Consider the following 25,217-nt stretch of genomic DNA (forward strand, 5'->3'; position numbering starts at 1 on the left):
TACCAAAGGACTGTGGGGTTCTTCCATTGGGCAGCCATGACATGCCCCCACTTGAGGTCCCTACATGGCTCCCCATTGCTCCTGCGGCCAGACTTGGGCTGCTTCTTTTCTGGCTTTCACTCAGCTGCTCATTCCTCCACAAGGACCAATCCTTTCCATTCCTAGGCTGACTCCGTCTCACTCCCCAGAACCACGCAGAAAGGCTTCTGGCTCAGGGAGGCCTTCCCTCACCTGTCCTAGGTGAGCCTTCCCTGGGAGTTGTCCTGCTGTCCTCGGTCACCCCCGCCAAGCTGCAGGGTGCTCAAGGTCAGATGGGGGCAGCAGCAGAAGGGTGCTGGCCAGTGTCCCCATGAGCAACTGCAATGGGAGTTCTTGAGAAACTTAAGCGAGCAGCTTGTGTTCAGCCCCGTGTTCCTTCACCGTCAGTGCCTTCCAAACACCCACAGGTCCTGGAACCCAGCCTACTGCTCTGTAGGTTAGCCCCACCCACAGGGAAGGGATGGTGACAACACCGGAGCCCCTGGACACCCTGCCCCTGGACCCCATGGCATCAGCCTCTGTGAGCAGTGACAGCGTGTCACCCTGAAGTGCAAGAACACTATCCCTCCCTGGCTCCTGGAGTGCTGACGGAGTGAGGATCCAGCACCAGCTTCACCAGGAAATCCATGTAAGTCATACGCAGCTTCAAAAGTCAGAACGAAGTGATACTGGAGAGCTAAGTGTATTTGTCATAAATTAGGTCGTGTTCTCCCTGGAAAGAATACAAGGAGAGGAAGCACTCAGGGGGCCTTGAGGGTCGGGCCAGGTGCCCCCAGATGCAGAGTCACAGGTAAGGTTGGTCCTTGGACAGCTCCCACCTCTTCATGGGAGGAGCTGGCGACACAGCCTTCTTCTCAGTGGCTGCTGCAGCCGAGCTGCAAGGGAAAAGAGACTTTGATTAGGGCCAGGTCTCCGAGAGCAGCATAGAGGGACTGGAGGGAGCCCATATCTGTGCCCAGCAAGACCATGGCTGCCGAGACTGTGGCTCTGCAGGCCAGAGTGAGGGTGTTTCAGAGTGCCCAAACTCCTTCACCAGGGTCCCCCAGAGGGTCAGCCAATGCTTGCTGGGAGCTGGCCAGAACCCTTCCTGCTCAAGCCCCCATGTGAACCCCCAGTCACCCTCCCCTGGCTCCTGAGCTCAAAGCCAGCCATAAAGAGCTGGGCTCCTCCTCTAGCACCCTTCCCACTTGTAGCCCCAGGGTGGACAAGCACCCCATTCCTGTTGCCTCCAAACAGGATACTGGCAAAAGGGCCAAGCATCAGGTGATGTGTGCCCACTGCTCTCTCCTCCCTCAGTGCGAAGCACTTGCCACATGGCAGGCACTGTGCGTGGCCCAGCATAGCGCTAAGACCTGACCTCAGTCTAATGAGGCTGAGAGTCAAGTGCAATTGAAAAATACACCATTTGGGGCACTTGGGTGGCTCAGCTGGTTAAGAGTCTGACTCTTGGTTTCAGTTCAGGTCATGATCTCAGGACCCTGAGACTGAGCTTTGCGTCAGGCTCCCCACTGAGCAGGGAGTCTTCTTCCCTCCCCCACCCCGCCCCTCCCCCTGCTTGTGTGTGCATTCACGCGTGAGCTCTCTAAAATAAATCAATCTTAAAAAAAAAAAAAGAAGAAGAAGAAGAAAAGAAAAAGAAGAGTACACCATTTGGCCCAGAGTGAGCCCCAAAGAGAGACACTGTGGCAACAAATCCAAGGCAGGCGTCTCCTGAGACACCCAAGCCCTGGCGCCTAGGGCTGGAGAGGCCTGCACACATGGTAAGTCCAAAGAGGGAGGAGGCAGGCAGGCAGGCTCTCACTGTGGAGGCGGCTCCCAGGAGCAGGGGTTCCAGGGCCTCCCACCCTCCCCGGAGTCTGAAGGAGGTGGAAGAGGCAGAAGCAGGCATCCCAGGGCAGGTGAGGGGGTCTGGGGGGAATTGGGTAGTGTGCCACAGTCCGGTGCTGGACTCTGGAGAACTAGAAGGTAACAAGGATCATGACACTGACCATTCACCGAGTTCTAATTATACAGCAGGCCCTGCCTGGCCTCGACACCTTACAGGTCTTGTCACACGGCAAACCCACCATCCCCGTTTTACAGATAAAGAAACTGAGGCTCAGGAAGGCCGAAACACTGGCTGCTGACCACACGATGAACTGACTGTAGAGCCCAGATACCATTGGGATCTGAGCAAACTGTTTTTGAAATCCTGCTTCTGCTACCCACTAGCTGTGTGACAGGCAGGTCCCGTGGCCTGTGCCTCAATTTCCTCTTCTGCAACAGGGGCCATCACTGCCTAACTTGTGGAGGGATTAGGAGGCAGGCATGGCATTGACGCCATTCTAAAACCTTACAGATATTAATTATGAAGATTACCCTTTACAACAACTCTGCTGTAGACTACATGTTTTGTCTCTCCCAAACTCCTATGCTGAAACCGCAACGCCCAACGTGATGGTATTTGGAGGTAGAGCCCTTGGGAGATGATTAGGTCCTAAGGAAGGAGCCCTCATGAATGAGATTAGTGCCCTTATAAGAGACCCTAGACACTGCTTACCCCTTCCATCGTGTGAGGACATAGCAAGAAAATGCCATTTGTGAACCAAGAAGAGAACCCTCACCAGACATGGAATCTGCCGGCACCTTGATCCTGGACTCCCCAGCCTCCAGAACTGTGCAAAACATGCCTCTGTTGTTTATAAGCCACCGCAGTCTAGGACATTGTCATAGCAGCCGAGTGAACTGAGATAAACTCCCTAAAGCAGATTCTATTATCGTTTCCATTTATTTAAGAGAAGGCACCTGAGACCAGGGACCAAACCGCGTTTTAAGGGGCCTGAGATTTAGACAATTCTTTCTTTTGGGCACTTGGCTGGTTCAGTTGGTGGAACATCTGACTCTGTATCTCAGGGTCATGAGTTCAAGCCCCATGTTGGGCATGGAGCCTACTTAAAAAAAAATACAATTCTTGGGGCGCCTGGGTGGCGCAGTCATTAAGCGTCTGCCTTCAGCTCAGGGCGTGATCCCAGTGTTCTGGGATCGAGCCCCACATCAGGCTCCTCAGCTGGGAGCCTGCTTCTTCCTCTCCCACTCCCCCTGCTTGTGTTCTCTCTCTTGCTGGCTCTCTGTCAAATAAATAAATAAAATCTTTAAAAAAAAATACCATTCTTAATCTTTAAGAAGAATTCAAAGAAAATGTGGTGTGTGTGTATACACATAAACATACATACACACACAATGGTATACTCTTCAGCCATAAAAAAAGAAAGAAATCTCCCATTTGCAACATGTATGGACCCTGAGAGTACTATGCTAAGTGAAACAAATCAGAGAAAAAAATACTGTAGGATCCCACTTATGTGTGGAATCTAAAAACAAAACAAAAAAACCAAACTCATAGATACACAGACTGATGGTCACCAGAGGCAGGAGGCAGGTGGGGGGTGGGTGAAATGAGTGAAGGGGGCCAAAAGGTACAAACTTCCAATTATAAGACAAGTAAGTCTCGGGGACATAATACACAGCATGGTGACTGTAGTTAACAACACATTATTGCATATTTGAAAGTTGCTAAGAGATAGATCTTAAAAGTTCTCATCACAAGAAAGAAATGTCTAACTCTGTGGTGACGGCTAAGTAGACTTACTGCAGTGATCACTTCACAACGTATACAAACATCAAATGTGAAACTCACATAATGTTCTATGTTAATTACGCCTCAATTAAAAAAAAAAAAATTACAAAAACAACGCCTGGGCTTCTCTCGGACCCCTTGACGGGAGCGTGGAGCTTCATTTGCTTTGTAGCCACCGCAGCCCTGGCTGAGGCCCCAGCCCCTACCCTGGGCTGAGTGGGGATTCACAGAGGTCTCCCATGAAAAGCCCCCACAGGACAGTTCCTAACACAGTAAACGGGACCTTGAAAAGCACAAGCAAGAGAAAGGGCTGGTTCCAGGCTGCAGTGCCCTCACCTCTCTGCAGGCTTGCCTGACGCCAATACCTTCTGTGAGGACATGATGACTGAGGGCGGCATAGCTTCCCGGCGGCCATCGCGAGTGCAGTAGTGGTTGCTGGAGAGCTTGTGGCTGGGGCCCACAGGGAGCTTGGGAGGAGGCTGCGTTCTGCGGAAAAAAATATCACCACTGAAGCTAACAGAAAACCTTTTTTCTTTTTTTTAAGATTGTATTTATTTATTTGAGAGAGACTGAGTGCACACACACACACCTGAAGGGAGGGGAGGGGAGGGGAGAGGGGGAGACAGAGGGAGGAGGAAAGATTCTTAAGCAGATTCCGCACTGTGCGCGGAGCCCGACATGGGTCTTGATCTTACAACCCCAAGATCATGACCTGAGCGGAAAACTAGAGTTGGACGCTTAATGGACTGAGCCCCCCAGGCGCCCCTAATAGAAAGTCACTCTTTCTGGCTAGGCTGGCCTAGGCCGCCTCAGTCACTGGGCTGCAGGCCAGGGGAATCGCCTGGCACGCTGTCATGGATGCATGGCTAGGGAGGATCCAAGCCCTGCAGCAGGGAGCAGTCTCTGCTTTGGGTGTGGAGATGCTGGACGGCAAGGCCTAGATATGCCCCAATGTACGGAAGACCCGTTCTGAGGCTTCTCAGGGAAAAGGGCAGCCCAGACTAGACACCCAGACCTGCTGCCACCCCACCATGGCCCAAAGCTTGCATCTGGCCTCACGTCCACCTGCAGGAGCTCAGGAAATGAAGAGGCCAGGGTCTGAGGCTCTGCCCACCTCATATCCAGTAGTCACAGAGTATAACTGCTTTGGCAAAAGCCCCAGACTTAGCTTATTCTGCGGGTCTTAGTTCCCAAAGGCCAGGCTACAGAACTCCTGGGTTTCCGGTTATCTCAGGAACTCTCTGAAGAACCCTGCTGGGCTCAAGGCTTATTACTCAAAGAGCACCTTGTCCTCTGAGGTCTCTGCATTTCCTGCCTGGTCAGCCAACGCTATAGCCAGAGCTGGGGTAGGGGGTGGGGGTGGATGAGTGAATAGAGCTCTGTCCTGGGTTGGGCTAAAACCTAGGGTGAATTTACGAAGAAGCCAGAAGCCTAAAATGGAAACGCTAACCTCAAAACAAAACAGAAGCCTCCTTGGAAAACATAGCAGAGAGGAAAGGCAGAAAAAATAGGAGAAATCATAAAATCACCGGCTTTTCATTCAACCACGTTTTAAAACATTTTGTCTGTCTGCTAACTGTTTTGCCAGGATTTAAGTTTTTCTTAAAACAAGTGATAGCCATTGTATAAAAAAATTAGAAATATACATAAAAACATAAAAATTTAATATTAAAAGCAATATCCTGGGGCACCTGGGTGGCTCAGTTGGTTAAGTGTCCCACTCTTGGTTTTGGCTCAGCTCATGATCTCAGGGTCATGAGATCAAGCCCCATGTCAGACTCTGCACTCAGTGTGCGTCTGCTTAAGACGCTCTCTCCTCCCTCTGCCCTGCCCCCAGCTCACACGTGTGTGTGTGTGTGTGTGTGTGTGTGCGCGCGCGCTCTCTCTCTCTCAATAAACAAGTAAATAAATAAAATCTTTAAAATAAACAGATAAAAGCAATATCCTGGGGCACCTGGCTGGCTCAGAGGAGCATGCGACTCTTGCCCAGGTTGTGAGTTCAAGCCCCACATTTGGTGTAGAGATTAAAAATAAAATCTTAAAAATAAAAAAAAAGGCAATATCCGTGGGGCAGTTAGAATTTGCTTAACCCCTGGAGTGCAGACGGCCCCCGTGTGGGTGTGGCCATAGCTTTCTGCCACCTAGCAGAAGGGTAAGAACCAGTGCCCAACGGACACACATGAATCACCAGGGGGCGCCACTACCCTAAGGAGGTTGGAAATTTTATAAACCCGTTTCCTCAAAAGGCCCACCAACTACCCTGGATGGAAAGCAACTTCAAACTTCTGATATTTGGAATTAGTTACAGCAGGTAAGCATTCACATAAATTTGGTTATTCAAATGCTAGTTGTCTTCCTTTCGTGCTAATCCTCAATCGCTGCCTTACCTTTGTCTACTCCTCTGACTTCCAATATACTGCTATCCCTCCTTTCCCCGATGTGGTCCAGCCACACTGGCCTCCTTCCTACTTCCGGCTCTGTCGGGCCTCAACAGGCTTGGCGTGTACCGTTTCCTCTGTCCAGAATGCTCTTTCGATAATTACCCTTTGGCTCCTTATTATTCAGGTGACTCAAACATCAATCCAAGAAAAAAGACCTTTAGTGACCACCTGACCTGAGGTAGCCACCCTCCAGCTTACTCTTACTCATTTTGTCTTCAGAGCATTCTGGAATGCTTTTTACCTATTGCGTTTATTTCCCTACTATGTTTCTCTATTTCTAGAATTTGAACTCCATGAAAGGCATGAGGATAATAACTTTTCTTGTTGGTGCTGGTATCCCAAAGGACATGGCAGGGGCTTGTAAATATTGGGTAATTTCTGGACATAAATGAGTTTGGAATCATAACACTTGTGGATTCAAATCCCAGTTGTCACTTTCTAGCTTCTGAGTGACTTTAAGCAAATCACTGTCTCTCTGAACATCACTTTTTTCATCGGTAGCTTGGGGCTGAGACTACTAACTGGCAGGACCACACTAAGGACTGCACAGCTACACGATCCCCACTCTGAATTCATGTCCAACCTGACTGTTCCACGAGCAGTCAGCTCTGAGTACAGCAAAGTTAAAAGCAAACCTCTGCTTCCACAGCCTGCCAGACACTGGAGACAAGATTCCGGCCCAGCGCAAAGGGGGTCTAAAAGAATACGAATTTTGTTCTTAATGTAAGAATAACAGGAGAAGGCCGGAGTGTGGGCAGCGAGCGGGGCTTGCTCACCGCTTGGAGATCTCCTGGTAGCGCAGCTGCAACTTCGCCTGCAAATCGTGCTGTGAGAGGAGAGGAAGGAGGTCAACCCGCAGGGCACTCCAAGAGAGGAGAGGGCGAGGGAACTGGGGCATCCCAAGGGTGGAGAAGGTAAGGTCGGAGATGGTACAGGGATGGTACAGGGATATGGGCCCTGGCAGTGAAGAGGAGAGCTAGGGCCGGGGCCACAAGATACAGGGCTAAGAAGGTCCCGGACTAGGCAGATGTCAGGCCAGAATGGGTCCAGGGCTGGGGCGGAGGTGGGTGTGTTGACTGAAGGGTCACCAGTTGGGGGTCCTTGGCTGAGACAAGGGTTCCAACCTAGGGGGATCTCGGCACTAAAAGCCTCAGACCCAAGGGTGCAGGAGGAAGGGGACTAGCGGGAGCGGGTGCAAAGCGCACGGAGCCCACAGCCGCCCCCCTCCCCCCGTATGGCCCTTTCCATCCAGCGCACCCCGGACGCCCAGTTCCGCAGCCGCTGGATGAAGCGGGTGGCTGACGCCATGTTCCGTTTGCGCTGAAGGACGCCAGTGCCGTCTCTACCGCGAGGGCTGCTGGGAAGAACGTTCATGGTCTCGCGAGAGCGGGAGCGGGCGGGGCTAGAGCGTAGTATAAAAGTTCTTTTCGGAGCACGTGACCCCTCTCCGGCCGACCGCCGCCGCGCCGCCATCATGGACACGAGCCGTGTGCAGCCCATCAAGTTGGCCAGGGTGAGGTGGGGGTCCTGATTTGGGGGCCGGGATGAAGAAAGATGGGGTAGGGGGGTCGGGCTGCCCAGGTCTGATCCCAGCTTCTCTCCGCCAGGTCACCAAGGTTCTGGGCAGGACTGGCTCACAGGGACAGTGCACGCAGGTGAGCGCTCGGGTGGGGACGCCCCGGGGTCTGAGCCCTGTTGACCGCCTGGCCAGCTGCACCCTGAGAACCGGAGGCCTTATATCCCAGGGCTCCCAGAGTGCCCGGAGACCTCACTAGAGCCCTGCCTACAGGGTCTGAGCTCCGTCGACCTCACTCCCCGGGCTCCCACGTTCCTCTTTCTCGTGGCTTAGGCCGTCCTAACGACCTCTTTGTGGCCATGCCCTGCCGAGTGTGCTTTCCTCCCGAACGGGACTAGAGCTGCAGCTGTCTCTCCTGGTGGCTCCTTTGGCCGCTCCAGAACTTTGTTCTCCACGACTTGGCTCTCTTGGGCTTCTCTTCTGGCTCAGTTCTGCCTCCCAGACGCAGTTCCCTTTCTAAGTATCTCTGAGCTGGTCCCAACACGTTCTCCGAATCGAAACATCCTGTCCAGCTGTAGCTGGCCCTAACTCGTTCGCGTCCCCCCGATGGACCCCGTAGGTGCGCGTGGAGTTCATGGACGACACCAGCCGCTCCATCATCCGCAACGTGAAAGGCCCCGTGCGCGAGGGCGACGTGCTCACCCTATTGGAGTCAGAGCGAGAAGCTCGGAGGTTGCGCTGAACTTGTGGCTGGTGAGTGCGGGGCTGGGGTGGAAAACAGCAGGGCCATTAGACCCTTGGTTGGTAGTAGGGAGGCTTCGCCAGATCCATGCGTAAGAGGTTCTTGGGGTGGGAAGTGCAGAAAGAGTCTAGTGAGATTTGCAAGATCGGGGAGGGATTTGCTGGGTGGCCCCTTAGTATCTCATGTTTGGGTCTGTTTACAGAGTCCTGGATATCTGGATCGACCACTTGGCTCACAGGGATGATCTGCGATTGTTAATAAACGTTTATGTCGAATGTAAACTCGGGATCTTGTTTGGCTGTCACTGGGCTTATAAAATCTTCCAAAGCCCCTTCCACCCTTTGCCCTCTGGTGACTTAGGGGTAGGGGGAATTATGTGTATGTATCCCCAGAACAAGACTCAAGTTGAGTTAGTAATGTTTTATTCTGGAAGTGGGTGGACTCAGGGCCCTTGTCACTTTTCAGCCCCTTCCTCACCCTGATGGTCCAAGGTGAGCCCCTCCTGAGCTCTGAGCCATCCAGACCTTTCTCTTGGCCCAAGGCTAGCATCTGGATAGCAACCCTGGCCCCTGCTGTGCCCCAGAGGCTGGGGTGGGGGAAGGAACAGACTTTTCCAATCCAGGTCCAGGGTGCTCACTGAGGCTGGGGGTCTTCTCTATGGTCACTGCATTCTCCTTCACCAGGCACAGCCATGGGGGACTCAAGGGGTGACTGGGGAGAGAGGTGGGGGAGGGGTCCTGTCAGTCACCCGTGGGCAGGATACTAGGGTTTCTTTCAGCCCCCTCACTCGGGAATATTTGACCTGATGGAGATCTTGTTCCTCTACCCTGTGGTCGCAGTTACAAAGGAACTCCACCTCTTACAGTGGAGCCAGGCTGCCTGGTTTTGAATCCACCTCTGCCCCTGTCTGACCTGGAAGAGGCACCTTCATCTCTCCTTCCCCATGTCTCTACAGGAGAGCGCAGGGTGGGCAGGCTGATTGGATAAGTTAATTAAGAAGTACTGACAACAGCCTGCTACTTGTTTTTAAAAGAGAATAAACCTTTCTCCCTTGGAGGCAAACATGAGTGTTCTACTCCTGGCTTGGCCCTCCCTCCTTCCTCCTGCTGCTGGCAAACTCTGGCTTGGCTTGCAGGGAGCCTGCAGCCCCCTTCCCCTCCCTAACTCTAGAAGGTCCCATATTCTCTGGTGGAAGCCTCTTGGAGGCAGTAGCCGGAGTCCACTGACAAGGAAGGTCTGAGCTAGGTTTAACAGCTCTGTCTGACTTTAGGTCACTTCCCCTCTGGAGACGTCGGGCTCATGACCTATAACGTGGAGCTGCGTCTCACAGGTATTTTGCAGGGTGAACATCAGATCCCAGCCACATGCAAGAGTTCAAACCCAGGTTCCCCAATCCTGGCTGCTTCCCCAGGGGAGCGGGAAGGGAGGCCTCCTTCCTGGGGCACACTTTGTTATCATCCTTCAACCCAGCATGCAGCTGGGAACTTGGTTTCCCAGGGCTGGGGGCTGCACTTACCAGGGCATCAGGCTGGCCTGCGCTCAGGTGGGCATGCAGCAGGGCAGCCACCTCGTCCTGCTCAGCCTCCAAGGCAATGGCCAGGGCACTGGTGCCCTCCTGAGGGACAATCAGGACAGTCAGGTCCCTGAACCAGGGCATGGGTACCCTCCCATCCCCACCTCAGCCCCATGATGGCTCACATTGTCCAGGAGGGCCGGGTCGCAGCCTGGTTGGGCCAGCAGCAGCCGGACAGTGTCCAGGCGCCCATACTCGCTGGCACACATCAGCGCTGTGGCCCCATCGGCATCCTGTGCATTCACGTCTGCCCCACATGCCAGCAGGGCCGCCACCATGTCCTGGCGGCCGTGGCTGATGGCCAGCATGAGGGCCGTCTGTCCTGTCTGGGGAGGAAGGGGACAGGGCTGAGGAGGGCTCTGGAGGAAGGGAGGTCAGAGACAAACCCAAAGTAGAACTGCCTACCAGACCAGGAGCCAGTGAAGAAATGTCCACGCACCTGGCTGGCCTTGGCGTTAACATTGCCCATGTGGAAGAGCCTCTGAACCACAGCCATGTCCTCTTCTCGCCCCACAGAGGTGAGTGCAGCCAGCATGAGGGCTGAGTAGCCAGCCCGATTCTGGCGGTCAACCTCGCAGACCCCTGGGAGAGTGGAGGGGGTCAGCCAACCAAGAAGCTGACACCCTCAGCCCAACCTGGTTTACTCCTCCTCCCAAGACTCAGGTTTGCCATCAATGTCATGGGGCTGGTAACTGGGTCATGAATTACGGTTCCTCTGCCTCTAAGGCTCTCCCTGCCAAGAGCCCCATGGCTCCCTCCCCTTCAGGGTTCTGCTCAAATCTGCTTATTTCAAGCTGGTTCAGAGATTTGGTTTAGTTTTCTGTTGTATCTGCCAGTACCTAGAACACCTGCCACAGTAAATCGATGTTCCTATTTTTGTGGCTATCACCTACCAAGCCACCATCGTTGCCCGCCCCCCCCAGAGAACTATGTCAACTTGGGGTGCCTGGTGGCTCAGTTTAGCATCCAACTCTGATTTTGGCTCAGGTCATGATCTCAGGGTCATGAGATGGAGCCCCACCTTAGGCTCATGTGCTGGGAGTGGAACTTGCTTAAGATTCCCCTCTGCCTCTGCCCCTGCTCCCCTCTCTAAAAAACTAACAAAGCTATGTCAACTGGCCCACCCTGGTGTCCAAATCCACTCATTTCCATGCAGCAGATCAAGAGAAATTTGGCCCAGTCACCTATTTAAAACCCTCCCACATCTCCTCATTGCTCCTAGAATACAGGCCATTGCCCATCATGGCTTTAAGTTTTGTCTCTTCTTCTGGAATCCTTTCTCCTCCAAGCTTGTGTTACAGATTGAGTTGTGCCCCCCCCACCACCACCAAAAGATACGAAGTCCTACCTACCCTGTACCTATGAATGTGACCTTAATTGGAAATAGGGTCTTGGCAAGTGTAATCAAGTTAGGGTGAAGTCATTCTGGTAGGCCCTAATCCAGTATGGCTGGTGTCCTTAGAAGAGACACACAGAAGACCATGTGAAGACAAAGGCAGAGAGGAGAAGCTGCCATCAGCCTCGGGTTGCTAAAGATTGCAAGCAGCCAGCAGAAGCTGGGAGAAGGGCATGGGGCACACTGCTTGCTCTGAGCTCCTAGGAAGGAATCAGGCCTGCTAACCTGGGTTTTGGACTTTAGGCCTCCTGAACTACAAGAAAATGAACGTCCAGCTTTTTAAGCCACCCACGTTGTGCTACTTTGTCACAGCAGCTCCAGAAAAGGAGCAGTGTGGTTACTGGACACAAGCAGAGGCTGTGTTTCCACTGGGATCGTCCCTGTTACCATCATGGCCCTCTCCCTCACAGCACCTACTCTGGGCACAGTTACCAGAGTGACTGATGCTGTTGTCCCCCACCATCTGGAAAGTTCCATGAGGCTACAACAGCTTGGGGAGGCATGGATCAGGGTCATGCAGTGGATGCCCTATAGAGAGGGACTCAGATGATGGGCTGGGGAGAAAAAGGGTTAAGTAGTATCTAAAGGAGGGGGGGTTCCCTTAGTCGTGTGGCATGTTCTCTAGGTGTTCACTGCTGCTGTGACACTCATGGAGTGTGCTGGGTGGGGAGGGACACATAGAAATAACCAGAGTGGGGTCTCTGCAGGCTAGCCAGGGCACCCACCCATCTTCCCCTACCCTCTCCTTTCCCCTCCCACCTGAGGCCTTCCTAGGCCAAAGGATCACTCCACTTGATTTCCTCCCCTAGTTAGGTTTTGTTGTGGTCCTTGTCCCTATTCGTAAGTATTTCATGTTTTTACTTGATAATTGTCTATCTTCACTCCCTCTCTCCGCACAACGCAGACTCCCAGCCATACATTCATGAGAGTTTGCTCACTCGTTCAACCAACACTTGAGCGTCTACTGTGTGCTGTGTGCTGGGGTCTGCCACGCAAGGAGGCAGAAGGAGGGCCGTGGAAGGAGTTCGAAAAGGGACATAAAGGAGTAGTTAATGACAGAGGGTGAACAAGGAAGCAGGGGGCTGGGGGGGGGGGGGGAGTGGGAGGGGCAACAGACAATGGTCCTGTGAGGGCCAAGGGTTGTTAGGGCCAGGCAACTGGAGAGCTGAAATGCTGGGAGGTCAGAGAGGAGAGAGTGTGGAGGGGGCGTGGTTGTCAGTGACATCAAGATTTTGGGGTGACCTTACAAGTGTAAGCTGATTTAGGGCAGAGGTCAAGGTGAAAGGAGGAGCAGGGGTCAAGGAACTGAGAAGCCTGGAGCTGAGAGATGCTCCATGAGGGTACTGAAACTGGTGAGGATTCACCTGCAAAGAAGGGGGGGGGGTTGGAGGGAGAAGCCAGAAGAGGGGTGGAGGGAACAGCGCTCTGATCAATAAGAGGCCCCAAGGTAGGGCTGAGGGAGGAAGGGGAAAAGGTCTAGAGGTGGAGATGAGGGGCAAGGATACACAGCCACGCCCAGCCCCCGAGTGCCAGGGAGATGAAAGAAAACAGCCCCTACGTGGGGTGTACGTTGAGGACTCGGGGTCCTGGGGGAGGGGAGGGACATGGCAGCAAGCAGACAGGGGCAGAGGGAATGATCGATATGAGAACTAGAAAGCCCAGGATAAGGTCTGGGGAGCTGGAGCCTGGGGGGTTGGGGTAGGGTGGGGGGTTGAATGCAAGGAAAAGAGGTCCATGAAGCCTTGGGCTTCTTGTGACTGACAGCCATGCCTGCCTTGCCAGTGGCTGAAACCCCAGTTCCCAGCCCCCTTTGAGGCTGAAGATGCCTTGAATCATGTCTTGTCCCCTCCTCCCAAGCTCGAGCTCCCGGTCCAGCTCAGAGCGACTGTACCCTTCCCCACGTCACCAAGATCTTCAGGGATGGGACAGACCTGTGTGTTTGGGGGCAGTGGGGTCAGGGAGGGGACAGTGGGACCTGTCTTGGCCTGTAGTTAGAGTGAGAAGCCGCCAAGGGCAGGCCCCAGCAGATACTGGACCCGAAGGATGACACCCAGGAGGACTCTTGGTGGACAGTTTGTCTACTGCCCACTGTCCCCTCTGCTGTGAGTCCCATGGGGAGAGTTGCTGTATGTGGGTGGCCCACCCCCACCCCAGCACCATACTGGTACCTAGTAGGCTTTCAATACATGTCTGTGGGCTCAGGAACACCTGGGTGTGTGTATCTCAGCTCCAGAGGGGGAAAGTTGGGGCAGGGAATGAGCAAGAAAGTGACAGGGGATAGAAATGTGTAAAATGTAGTCAAGGCAGGATGTGGGGCTGGAGGACAGGGCACAGTGGCCTGGCCTGGGAAGGTGATCAGAGCCCTGACCAGTGGGAGAGGCAAGTGTCTGCGTATTGGGGCCCAGGAATGAGGTGAGCGCCAGGACTGGAGATTCAGGGACAGAATGCATGGTGACCACCGACTGGCCTCCTCTCGCGTGCCTGGCACTATTCTAACACCTGTTATTACAGCTGCCCAGGGACGGTGGTGTTGCATCCCCATTTCCCAGCTGAGGAAGCTTAGGCTGGTGACACTCAGTAATTCCTCTAAATGTAGGTCTACCTAACTTTAAAGCCGAGTTTTCCCGCACCCCGCAAAGTGAGAGGCAGGTGTCAGGGTAGAGCTCGGAATGGAGAGGTCTAAAGGCCCTTGGCAATCTGCCCAGGACACCAGGATTCTCTAACCCTGGAGGAAGGTGCTGACCAGTGTCCAGTAGCAAGCTCGAGATGGCCAGGTTCCCGTGGGACACGCTGTAGTGCAGGGCTGTGTTCCCGTTGCCATCCGCCAGGTTCACCACGTGCGCCAGGAGCTCGGGTCCCAGGCGCGCCACCGCGCCCAGGACCCCAGCAACGGGCTCCACCTGAGAGCGCCGCTGGCTCGACACTCGAAACCACTCCTGGGCCACTAGGCGCGCCGCGCCCTGCCGGGACCGGAGGAAAGACGTCAGAGATGGTCCAGATTGTGGTGGCAGGGAGGGCGTGGGGGCAGGGCTAGGAATCGAGGCGGGGGGGATGGTCGCTGCTTGTCTGAGGGGGTCCGTGGGGCCGCACCCTTTTGGAAGAGGGAGTACAGCCAGGGCGGGTCCCAGGCTCAAGCCAACAGGAATCCTCCCCTCTGGGAAAGAGCCTGTGGGAGAACCTAGAGTGGAGGAAGGCGGTGAGCGCTTGCCTTTGGGGAATATGGGGGTGGGCCTGGGGCTTGGGTCGCACCCTTTTGGGGGAAACAGGGACAACTTCAGCGCTATCCCCGGGCGGAGATCCCTTTGGAGAGCCTGGGATCAGTGGAGGCCTTGGCGCCAAGCGGTGGCACTTGGGAGCGCCCTCCCACCCCAACTCTACGAAATCCGATGAGCTTCCCCAAGAGGGCGTCAGGGGAGGTCCTCGATGGGGCCCACGACTGCATGTGTGAAGGGCTCTCGCTGGCACTCACGCCATCGCGGGCGATTCCGCGGGACCGGCTCAGCTGCCGCTGCAGCGCTGCGCACGCCTCCCTCAAACGCGGGCTCAGCTCGGACCTATCAAGGTGGCCGGGAAAGGCTCAGGAGGGGTCTTGGAGGGGGCGCTGCGCGGAGGACAGGAAAGAAAGCAGCCGTCCCCACTCCGTGTCCCTAAGGCCGCTCACCTCCCCTGCGCACCAGGCTGAGGTTCTGCCTCCGGCTCCGGCTCGGGCTCGGGCTCGGGCTCGGGCTCGGGCTCAGGCTCAGGCTCGGGGTCTAGGGCATCCCTGACATTGTCGTCCCCGACATCCCTGCCGCTGTCATCCCCGGACGAGCTGCTCCTCGGAGGCTCGGCAGCACCGTCCTCGCTGTCGCTGTCGCTGTCACTGTCGTCCTCGCTGGATGAGCTCTCGTACCTGGGGGCAGGGTGGGAGGCGGCGGCTGAGCCTTCCCTGTGGGCTCATTCTTGCGTCCTGCGAGGTGGGAGTGGCTGTCCCCACTTTACAGAAGAAACAGGCTTTCCAAGACCACACTGTGAGTCAGGGGCAGAGCTAGGATTCAAACCCCAGTCTGTGTCCCTGCTGATGCTGCCATGGGGCGGGATAAAGTGCTCACTCTCCGTTGAGGACCCCAACAAACTGCAGGCTCTTGGGTCCGGGGCTGGGCTGGGCGCCAGGTGCACCATCTCTCCTCTTCATGATGGATTTGAGGATGCCTGGCGGGGTCAGATGAGGGTACTGAGTTCCAGTCCAGGAGCCATCAAGCCAGGGCTTAGGCAGGGGTTGGAACTCACCCGTGGGGGCCACGGCTCTGTCCACATCCGTGGTTCCCGACGGGTTCTCCTGACTCAGGCTAGGGGCCTCCGCGGGGGTCTCGGTCTGTGTGGCCTTCGCGGCACAACCCCACGGGGTCTGGGTGGCAGCCTCCCGCGGCTGGGGCTGGGCCGCCACAGCTGCCGCCGCCGCCTCCTCAGCAGCCTCGCGGGCCTCCTCCAGCTCGCGCAGCCGGCTGCGCAGGAGCTCGCTCACCCCGCGCTGGTGCTCCAGGCTGGCGCGGAGCAGCTCCAGCTCGCGCTCGGCGGCCTCGGGCAACCCCAGCAGCGCCTCGGTCACCCACGCGTCCGACTCGAGGGTCTCGGGGGCTGCTTCCACGCCTGCCTCCCGGGTCTCCGGCATTGCCTGGGCTCCAGCGTCTTGGGTCTCGGGCACCGCCTGGGCGTCAGCCTCCCGCGTCTGCGGCACCCTGTCGGGGGTCCCGGCTGCGTCGGGGACCTCGAGCGCGCCCTCAGTGCGCCTAGAAACCGGCCCGTCGGGACCATCGACCCCGGGACTGGCCCTGGAGCGAACGCCGCGCTCGGAGGTGGCGAGGCGTTCGGTGAGCCGCCTCAGCTGAGCTAGCTTGTCGGGGCGCGCCTCGGCCTCCCCGTCGGGCTCCGGCTGCCCGCGTCCAGCCAGCAGCCGTGCCTTCTCGGCGCGCAGCGCGCGCACCTGCTCCTGCAGCTCGGGCAGCGCGCGCGCCTGTTCCTCGAGCTCGCGCAGGCGCCGCAGAGCCGCGGCCATCTGCTCGCGCACCAGCTGCAATTGCGCGGGACCGGGAGAAGCAGGGGCGGGGTGGGGGGCGGGGCTGCTGCGGCCAGATCCCCGCGGGCTGCGCGGCACGGCGCGGGCGGGGCTGGGCGCGCGCTCGTGTGCCTGCGCCAGCTCCAGCCGCCTACTAGTTTCCAGGAGCGTGTGCTCGACGCGCGGGTTACGCACGGGCACGCGTGGCGACAGCGGCGGCAGCAGGAGGCCAGCGGGCGCACCCGGGGACAGTGCGCCCGATGCTCCCCCATCGTCACTGGCCAGGGATTCGCTGGAGGTCCAGGCGCCTGGGCTGCGCGCGCCAGCGAGGCCCGCCCGGGGCGCACGGGGGCGGCGCGCAGGCTGGGGGCCCGGGGCGCGGCGGGTGGCGGGGCCGCGCTCCAGCTCCTCCACGTACTTGAGGAAGTCCAGGTCCAGGTGGAAGCCATATGGCGTCTCCACTGAATACGGCGAGCTCGGGCTGCGGGCGCCCGCGGTGGGGCCGGGGCACAGGCGAGGGCCGCCCAGGTCTGCAGGCATGACGGGGTGTTGGAGGGGACAGGCTGGGGGAGGGCGACGACCCAGGAGAAACCAGACAGATAGAGCGCGTCCCCCACCGCCCCACAACAATCCTGCAGGGCTCCACCAGCACCAAACCCTGCACACCCCGTTGCACCCACGCATGCCCGAGGACCAAATGCCTATCTGCACCAAACAGTCAAGCAATCCCACCCTTATTGAGCACCTACTATGTGCCAAGCACTTTTCTAGGCGCTGGGGACACATCAGTGAACAAGACAGACAAACCCCTGTCCTCTTACAGGAGATAAATAAACATGATCATTCCAAATGATGCTTAGGGCTAATAATAACAAGATGAAATACAAAGTAACGGGAGGAGGTGCGTGACTGGCTCTAGTTGTCAGGGCAGGTTTCCTGCGGAAGGGACTTAAAAGTTGAGCACTGAAATGATGAGGAGGAAGCAGTTGGGGACAGAAGGTTCCTGAAGGAAAACAGTCAGAGCAAAGGGCCTGGGTTATATAGTGAGCCTGGTGGGCTGGAGTTAACAGTGAAGTGGAGGTGAGGTTGCCCAGAACAGAGTGAAAGAAGGGAGAGGAGTGGGAGAGGTGGGTCGGAGTCAGATCGTGGGGGCCCTCCTGGGCCGCACAATGAGGAGTCGGGATTATATAACACATGTGATAGGGCACCATAGGCAGGGTTGAAGGAGGGCTGTGACATTACCCAATGGACCTTTAGAAAGGGCTCTCTGGCCACATGCAAAGGAGGGAACCACAGGGCTGTGTCCACACATGGGCACCAAGTATCAATCCATGCACACACACGTATCCCACTTTGCACACTCACCAGGCAGGTTCTGATTCAGGGCAAACTTGGCCATGTTTTCTGAAGTAGCTGCCAGACACACCCTGGAAAATGTCCCCAGAGGGGGTGAGGACGGGGCCGGCCCCATCCCTCTGGAGTCAGCCTGGACTCTAAGTAAACAGACCCCCACCCTCCCTCCCACACACATATGTCCTGTCCTCCCTGCTCCCTCAAGAGGCTTTGAAACTTTGGAATGAATGAATGTGGGCATCCCCAGGTCCAGGCCTCAGCCGGCTGGGGAGGAGAAGGCAGGAAGGGCATCAAGAGGAGAGGAGGGTGATCAGACAACATGAGTAACTGGGTGTGGGGGCGGGGAAGGGTCATTCCAGACCTGCCGAGTTGTGTTGGTCCCAGGGCAAAATTAGAAATTGATGCTCAGAGGGATGAGGTGTGAACCTTCAGAAGGCGGCGGCGAGAGTTGCAAGCCCTTCATGGGCTCATGAGAAATTCATCTGGTCAGATTCTGGTCAAAAAGGAACAAACACAGGATCATTTGAATTCTTTTTTCCTTAGAGAAACGCAAACAAGATATAATTGTGCATCTGAGTTTTTACCAAGTCACTTGTGAGAACCTTGCGGGAATGATGGAGAGTTGTGGCTCAGATTCACCGAGGATGCAAATCAATGGATACCCATCTTCAGGAAACACGATGGAGGCTCTAAGAAACTGAGGGAGATTGGGCCACATCTCATGTGATAATTAACAAGGACAACCAGAAGGCACAGAGTAGGAAAGATGGGGCTTTGAAGAGCCCACATGAAAGACCTTTGAGGAGGAGAAAGCAGCTTGTCTTGAGTGCCTACTGTATGCCCTGCCTGATTAAATGCAACCCCCATACAATTGTGCATTCACATTTTCCAGATGGGGAAACTAAGGCACAAAGCAACTAGGTCAGCTGCCTGTGGGAAATGCCCTCAGAGTAGGCTCTGTCCATATTCCTGGGACCCCTTGCCTACCCAGCCTCCACCATCAGGTGCCTGCCGGACCCATCCGTCCTCTCCCTGACACAGTGCTCAATGTGCCAACCACCTGGCAACCTTTGTCATCCTCCCCTCCAGCCTCCTGCACTCCTGATGACCACCTCCGTGCCTGACACCCACCAACCATTGAATACGCCCTGCTCCACTGCTGAGGGGACCCTGCCACTCCTGACCTACGTCTAGTCTGTGTCCCTAAAACCTCCCTCACCCCACCCCAAGGCAAGCAGGGCCCCTTGCAGTCCTGAAGCAGCTGTTTCCTGTCCCCTCACACCGGCTGAGAGGGGCAGGCCAGCAGGGCAGCCGGTCATCAGGGAGGACGGCCAGTGCTCGCACAACTTGTTTTCAAGAAACTGCCAGGGAAGAGTTGTGTTGTGGAAAAAAACCTGGGCCGACTTAGGGGTCTGGGCCTGCCTCCCACAGCTGGCAGCGTGACTCAGTGGGGTCAGCCCCCTCCTCTGGTGACCTGGTCACACCCAAATTTGAGGCCCTGGGAACTTAAATGAAACAGCTGTGGGCCATCCATAAGACTGAAATCAGCTAGAGCAGCTGGACCCAGACGCTGGGCTGAGAAATGATGCCCCAAGAATGATAAATAACAACAACGACATTTTTCCCATTTACTATGGGTTACACTCTACTATGAGCAATTTATGGCTATTGAGTTAAAAAAAAAATCCTAACTAAACCCTCTGAGGGAGGTTTTCTTATCATTACCCTTTACCCTACTGCACAGATGGAGAAACTGAGACACAGAGAGATTAAGGGACCTGTCCGAGGTCACACATAGGCAGAGGCAGGATTTTTAACCCAGGCAGTGCATTGGCCACGCACTTGATGGCCTTCAAGAAGCAGCCCTCCCCTCCAGGGCAGGCAGAGAGCCCCCCCCCCCCCCCCCCCCCCGCCCAGCCTGCATCCCTGCCTATCCCTGCGTGTTTCCCTAATGGGGGAAGAGGCAGGCCCACCCCGCGGCGGCTCCTGGGGCCGCAGCCTCAGCAAAGCGGGGGCGCGGCTGCCCTCCCCTCTTCTCCGCTCCCTGCGGAGATGTCAGCTAGATCGCATCCTCTGCCTGAGACCCCCTCATTAGGCCATCAGAGCCGACGCCATACGCCCCCACTCCCGCCCCAGGGACTATTTCGGGACTCGGAGTTGTGATCAGGAAACCTGAAGGGTGGGAGACTCGGCGGGTAGTGTGGATCCCGGTCCTGGGAATGGGGGTTCTTCCCGGCTCGAGGCCCTGAATGGTAGCACCCACTAAAGTTGGGGCGGGATTCTCAGACCCCTAACGTGGGGGTGGAGGCTGATGATGGGGGGAGGGGGAGGTACTCAGGTACCCCCATCCCCAACACACACACACACACACACACACACACACACACACACCCCAGGACGGCCTCGTAGAGACAGAGCAGTTTCCTGCAGGAAACGCCGCCGGGCGGTTCCATCCGCTACCCATTGTCTGCCGGCCCGGGGGCCGTCCGTCCCTCCCCCCAACACAGTTTCCGTATCACCCCCCACACCCAGGTCCAGAGTGAGGGGCTGGAACCAGGTCCCCAAGCTCTCCAGGAGCGACGCTGGGAAAGTCCCGGAGTCGGTTGGGGCTCCAGGGGGCGAACAAGCCCCCACCTGGCTCATAAGGGCGGGCGGAGGGCGATCTCACGAATCCAGAACCCCCAACTCTGCTCACTGCCCACCTGGGGCTCCCAGTGTGGGAGGCGTCCCAGCCAGAGGACACGAAGCCCGCTCCATCGCAGGGCGCTGAGCCCGCAGAAGGGCAGGAGGCGCAGTACCCCTTCTCGGTACGTCCCCTAATACCCCCCAGAACCCCCGTCGGTGGCCCCGAAAACTGGCGCTTTACCTGAAGCCGCAGCCCCCGCCGCGCCCGCACCCGAGCCCGCCCCTTCGATGCTCGGGGACGGGTTATCAAGGCCTCGACCCTAACTGATGGCCACGCCAGCCAACCAGCACCCGATGCTCTCCGAGCTGCCCAATGGTGACCTGGGTGGGCGGTGCGAGTCCGGCCCGCGTGTGGGGCGGGGCTGGGGGCGGGGCCTGAAATGACTGACCCCCTGCGCCTGCCGGCAGGGAGCAGTAAGCAGGGGCCGACGGCAGGGGCGTTGGGAGACTGCCAAGTCCCGCCCAGCGCAGGACTAAGGAGCTTGGATTTGATCCACTGGGCGAGGGAGCCACGGGAAGACAGCAAGAGACTAACCCAATGGGATTTGTGTGTTTGGAAGATCCTCTGGGTGGAAGCTAGGACTGATGCTCATGTCCCAGTGTCTGGGTGAGGTACTAAGACCTTGGCTCTTTCCTACCGCAGGATCTTTGCACAAGCTTTTCCATCTTCCGAGCTGTTCTTCCCTGCACATGTTCACATGGGCACCTTTTCCTCTTCTGGAGGGCTCGACCTCTGTGTTTCCACCCCTAAAGACCTAATGTGGTCCCTCTCCAGTCTCTGTCTTTCCCCTTGCTCTGTTTTACTAACTCAATAGCTACTTTCATTATCTGAAACAAAAAAAATCTCTGACATTTGTTTACTTGCTTGCCATCTGTGTTCCCCTCTAAAGTGTCAGCACCACAGGACAGTGAACTGATTTATTTTGGTCACTGCTTCATCCAGGATCCCTGGCATACAGTAGGTGCTTAATAAATGTTTGTTGAATGATATTTTTTTTTTTTTTAGTATTTAAAAAAAAATTTTTTTTAAGTAAGCTCCGTGCCCAACATGGGGCTTGAACTCACGACCTTGAGATCAAGAGTTGCATGTTCTACTGACTGAGCCATCCAGACACCCCTGTTGAATGATTTTAAATTAGATTTAATTCTTTAACCCATTTACTGATTCATTTAGCATTTGCTGAGCACCTACTATCCACCAGGCACTGAGCAGGTCCCTGAGGGGGTCACAATTCCTGCCATCCTGGGCCAGAACGCTGAGATGCAGAGATAGACTTTCAAGGAAAGGTTTATGGTAAGGGGGTGAGAGGATGGGATGGGGGGGAAAGGGAGGGGCAAATCCCTGACTTTCAGGATCCAGGGAGGCAGCTGGCAGTGGTGACGCTTACAGAATTGTGCTCCACGTGGGATAAACTGCACATGCAAAGGGGAAGTACAAATCTCCGTAGATGGGGAACTTCATCGCGGTCACTGTCTTGGTAGGACGAGACCTGGAGGGACAGCCAGAAAGGTGCGTCTGAAGCATCTCAGACTTTATATGATAAATTGGGGCCCTTCCAGAGGCAGCTATTGTATTTCTAGATTCATCTGTCTTGTTCGTCCCAGTGCCAGTCTGCTTTAACTACTGTAGCTTTAGGATATGGCTCAATATCTGATACTCCTCTTTTTACAAAATTCCTGGGCTATTTCCATGGTCTTTTCTTTTTCTGGCTTTTTTTTTTTTTTTCCTGCAGATGTCACTTGAGTTTCCCATGAAAACTTCATTGGAAATTTAGAAGTATTTTTATTGTAAAATAAAATACATACACACACAGAACCAGATCCAGGAACCCACATGAAACAAATGCATAGCTTTTGCGGGTGTTGAAGAGGCCATTCCCAATCAGGGGTGATTTTGGTCTTAGGGGACATCCAACAATATCTGGGAACATTTTTGGATTGTCATGATGGGGTGGGGGAGAGCTGTTATTGTCATCAAGTGGGTGGAGGCCAGGGCTGTTGCCAAACATCTTGTGATACACAGGGCACCCCCACCCCCCAACCAAGAATTATCTGGCCTGAATGTCAAAAGTGCTGAGTTTGAGAAACCCAGCTGGAAGGTGAGTATCATGATAACCCCCACCCAGATCAACACGAAGCATGTCACCAGTGACCCCAGCAGCCCGTCCGTGCTCCCATCCCCGTCCCAGTGACTCCTCACTCCACAAAGTAATCACTATTGTTGACTTTGGTAGTAGTCACTGCTTTGTGTTTCTGAATAGTCTGTCACCCACGTAGGGGTCTGCAGACACTGCAGTTTAGTCTTGCACATCCAAAAAGGAAATGATATGTCTTTTAAGTCTCTTTTAGGGGGCGCCTGGGTGGCGCAGTCGTTGGCCGTCTGCCTTCGGCTCAGGGCGTGATCCCAGCGTTATGGGATCGAGCCCCACATCAGGCTCCTCCGCTGGGAGCCTGCTTCTTCCTCTCCCACTCCCCCTGCTTGTGTTCCCTCTCTCGCTGGCTGTCTCTATCTCTGCCAAATTAAAAAAAAAAAAAAATCTTAAGTCTCTTTTAATTCACGGTGTTCCCCCCTCCATTACTTCCCTTCCCTTACGATAAATCAATCGCTCAGATCAGGCTGTTTGTCCTGGAGCATTTCCCACAATCTGGGCGTCGCTGATCCCACACCTGCGTTCCTCTGTCCTCCACATTCCCTGCAAATTGGCAGTTGGGCCTGGAACTGGGGTCGGACTCAGGCTTGCTCCTTTGGCACAACACGGGGTGTGCTAGGGTCTTCCGCCAGAACCCCCACACTCTGGTCGTCTCTCCTGTATGGGGCTATGACCTAGCGGTTCTCTGGGGCTGCAACATAGTGATGGACTCCTAGCCTTTCTTCCTCACTAATAATCTAGAATTCTTCCCTGCCAGACTCTTCCTTGCATCCCATTTGGCTACCCAGGGGCGCGTTCATGTAAGAAAGGCAAGACAAGTGCTTGCTTTTCTCCCTTCATATACCATTTTTCAAAATAATGCATTGATTCCCCATCGTCCTCTGAAGGCGATGAATTAGGCTTTTTATTTTTTTATTTTTATTTTTTAAAGATTTTATTTATTTATTCGACAAAGATAGAGACAGCCAGCGAGAGAGGGAACACAAGCAGGGGGAGTGGGAGAGGAAGAAGCAGGCTCATAGCAGAGGAGCCTGATGTGGGGCTCGATCCCATAATGCTGGGATCACGCCCTGAGCCGAAGGCAGACGCTTAACCGCTGTGCCACCCAGGCGCCCCTGAATTAGGCTTTTTAAAAAAGTCATTATGGGCGTGTCTGGCTGGCTAGGTCGGTGGAATGTGCGACTCTTGATCTTGGGGTTGTAAGTTCAAGCCCCACGTTGAGCGTAGAGATTACTTTAAAAATAAAATCTTTATTTAAAAGAAGTCACTATACAAAATAGATGAACATAGGAGAAGGGAAGGAAAAATAAAATAAGATAAAAGCAGAGAGAGGAAAACCATGAGAGTCCCATCCACGGTTCCACTTTCTATGGGTTCTTCTGCAGGGTGGGGGCTTCTTTGTAGTAGGAGGAGAAGGAAAAGGTTTATTTATTTATTTTACTTTTTTTAAGTAATCTCCACACCCAACGTGGGGCTCAAACGCACAACCCCTAGATGGAGAGTCGCACGCTCCACCAGCTGAGCCCACCAGGAGCCCCAATGCTTTACATAGTATTGGTTACCTGTGTCAGGCACGGTCAGGAAGCTGATGATCTTCCCGACGTATGGTGAGAAGGTCAATAGTAGCCTAACACTACAACACAATGCCAAGGTCATTCACCTCACTTCATCTCGTGACAGATAATTTATTATCTCACATCATCACAGGAAGAAGCGTGAGTACAGCACAGTAAGATGTTTTCAGAGAGAGAGACCATATTCATATAGCTTTTGTTACAGTATATTGTTACAATTGTCCTATCTTATTATTTGTTATTTTTCTTTTTTTTAAAAGGGTCACATTTATTTATTTATTTTAAAGATTTTATTTATTTATTTGACAGAGATAGAGACAGCCAGCAAGAGAGGGAACACAAGCAGGGGGAGTGGGAGAGAAAGAAGCAGGCTCCCAGCAGAGGAGCCTGATGCGGGGCTTGATCCCAGAACGCCGGGATCACGCCCTGAGCCGAAGGCAGACGCCTAACGACTGCACCACCCAGGCGCCCCTATTATTTGTTATTTTTCTTAAAGATTTTACTTATTTGAGAGAGAGAGAGAGAGCATGAGAGAGAGAGGGCACAAACAGAAGGGAGGGATAGATTGAGAAGCAGACTCCCCACTGAGCAGGAATCCTGATGCGGACTCGATCCCAGGACCCTGGGATCATGACCTGAGCGGAAGGGAGATGCTTAACCGACTGAGCCATCCAGGCGCCCCATTATTTGTTATTGTTGTTAATCTCTTACAGTGCCTAATTTATAAACTAAACTTTGTCATAGGTATATGCATAGGAAAAACATAGTATATATATGTAAACACAGTATATATGTGTGTACATAGGGTTCAACGCATTCCGCAGCTTCAGGTGTCCACGGGGGGGGGGGTCCTGGAACATATGCTCCATGGAAAAGGGGAGAATAGCGTATACAATACAATGCTGTATGAGCACATGAAAAAATGTTCAACATCACCAGTCATTAGGGAAATGCAAATCAAAACTACAACGAGATACCACCTCACGCCCACTAGGATGGCTATTATCAAAATAAGCGTTGGCAAGAATACAGAGAAATCAGAACTCTCATCCATTGCTGGTGGGAGTGTAATATGACACAGCCACTCTGGAAAACAA

General features: G+C 54.7%; 3 protein-coding genes across 7 annotated transcripts; 1 reads left to right on the forward strand and 2 right to left on the reverse strand.

Annotated features, from left to right (window-relative positions):
- Positions 1–705: 705 nt before the first annotated feature.
- NDUFA7 (NADH:ubiquinone oxidoreductase subunit A7) lies at positions 706–7,481 on the reverse strand. Its single transcript, XM_026481256.4, has 4 exons — positions 7,354–7,481; positions 6,873–6,922; positions 3,992–4,141; positions 706–914 (listed from the first exon to the last, which is right to left on the reverse strand). Exons 1-4 carry the CDS (start codon positions 7,468–7,470, stop codon positions 824–826), a joined length of 408 nt encoding a protein of 135 aa, XP_026337041.2. The 5' UTR covers positions 7,471–7,481; the 3' UTR covers positions 706–823.
- A 26-nt stretch (positions 7,482–7,507) lies between these two features.
- On the forward strand, positions 7,508–8,635 carry RPS28 (ribosomal protein S28). The gene is made up of 4 exons (XM_026481257.2): positions 7,508–7,609; positions 7,704–7,751; positions 8,232–8,365; positions 8,557–8,635. The coding sequence occupies exons 1-3, from the start codon at positions 7,571–7,573 to the stop codon at positions 8,352–8,354; spliced, it is 210 nt and encodes a 69-aa protein (XP_026337042.1). The 5' UTR covers positions 7,508–7,570; the 3' UTR covers positions 8,355–8,365; positions 8,557–8,635.
- A 122-nt stretch (positions 8,636–8,757) lies between these two features.
- Positions 8,758–20,608, reverse strand: KANK3 (KN motif and ankyrin repeat domains 3). 5 transcript variants are annotated; one of them, XM_057310842.1, is made up of 12 exons: positions 18,296–18,404; positions 18,073–18,204; positions 17,724–17,785; positions 15,593–16,888; positions 15,415–15,514; positions 14,985–15,215; positions 14,793–14,877; positions 14,067–14,283; positions 10,367–10,509; positions 10,053–10,253; positions 9,871–9,969; positions 8,758–9,065 (listed from the first exon to the last, which is right to left on the reverse strand). In XM_057310842.1, the coding sequence occupies exons 3-12, from the start codon at positions 17,755–17,757 to the stop codon at positions 8,988–8,990; spliced, it is 2,484 nt and encodes an 827-aa protein (XP_057166825.1). In that variant the 5' UTR covers positions 17,758–17,785; positions 18,073–18,204; positions 18,296–18,404; the 3' UTR covers positions 8,758–8,987. The 5 variants fall into 5 exon arrangements, with proteins under 5 accessions (XP_057166825.1, XP_057166824.1, XP_057166822.1 ...); XM_057310841.1 differs by having other exon boundaries at positions 15,593–16,921; XM_057310839.1 differs by lacking the exon at positions 18,296–18,404 and adding an exon at positions 20,578–20,608 and having other exon boundaries at positions 8,758–9,969; positions 15,593–16,921.
- Positions 20,609–25,217: the final 4,609 nt, after the last annotated feature.

This window comes from Ursus arctos, unplaced genomic scaffold (genome assembly GCF_023065955.2).
Source record: "Ursus arctos isolate Adak ecotype North America unplaced genomic scaffold, UrsArc2.0 scaffold_123, whole genome shotgun sequence".
NCBI classification, from domain to species: domain Eukaryota; kingdom Metazoa; phylum Chordata; class Mammalia; order Carnivora; family Ursidae; genus Ursus; species Ursus arctos.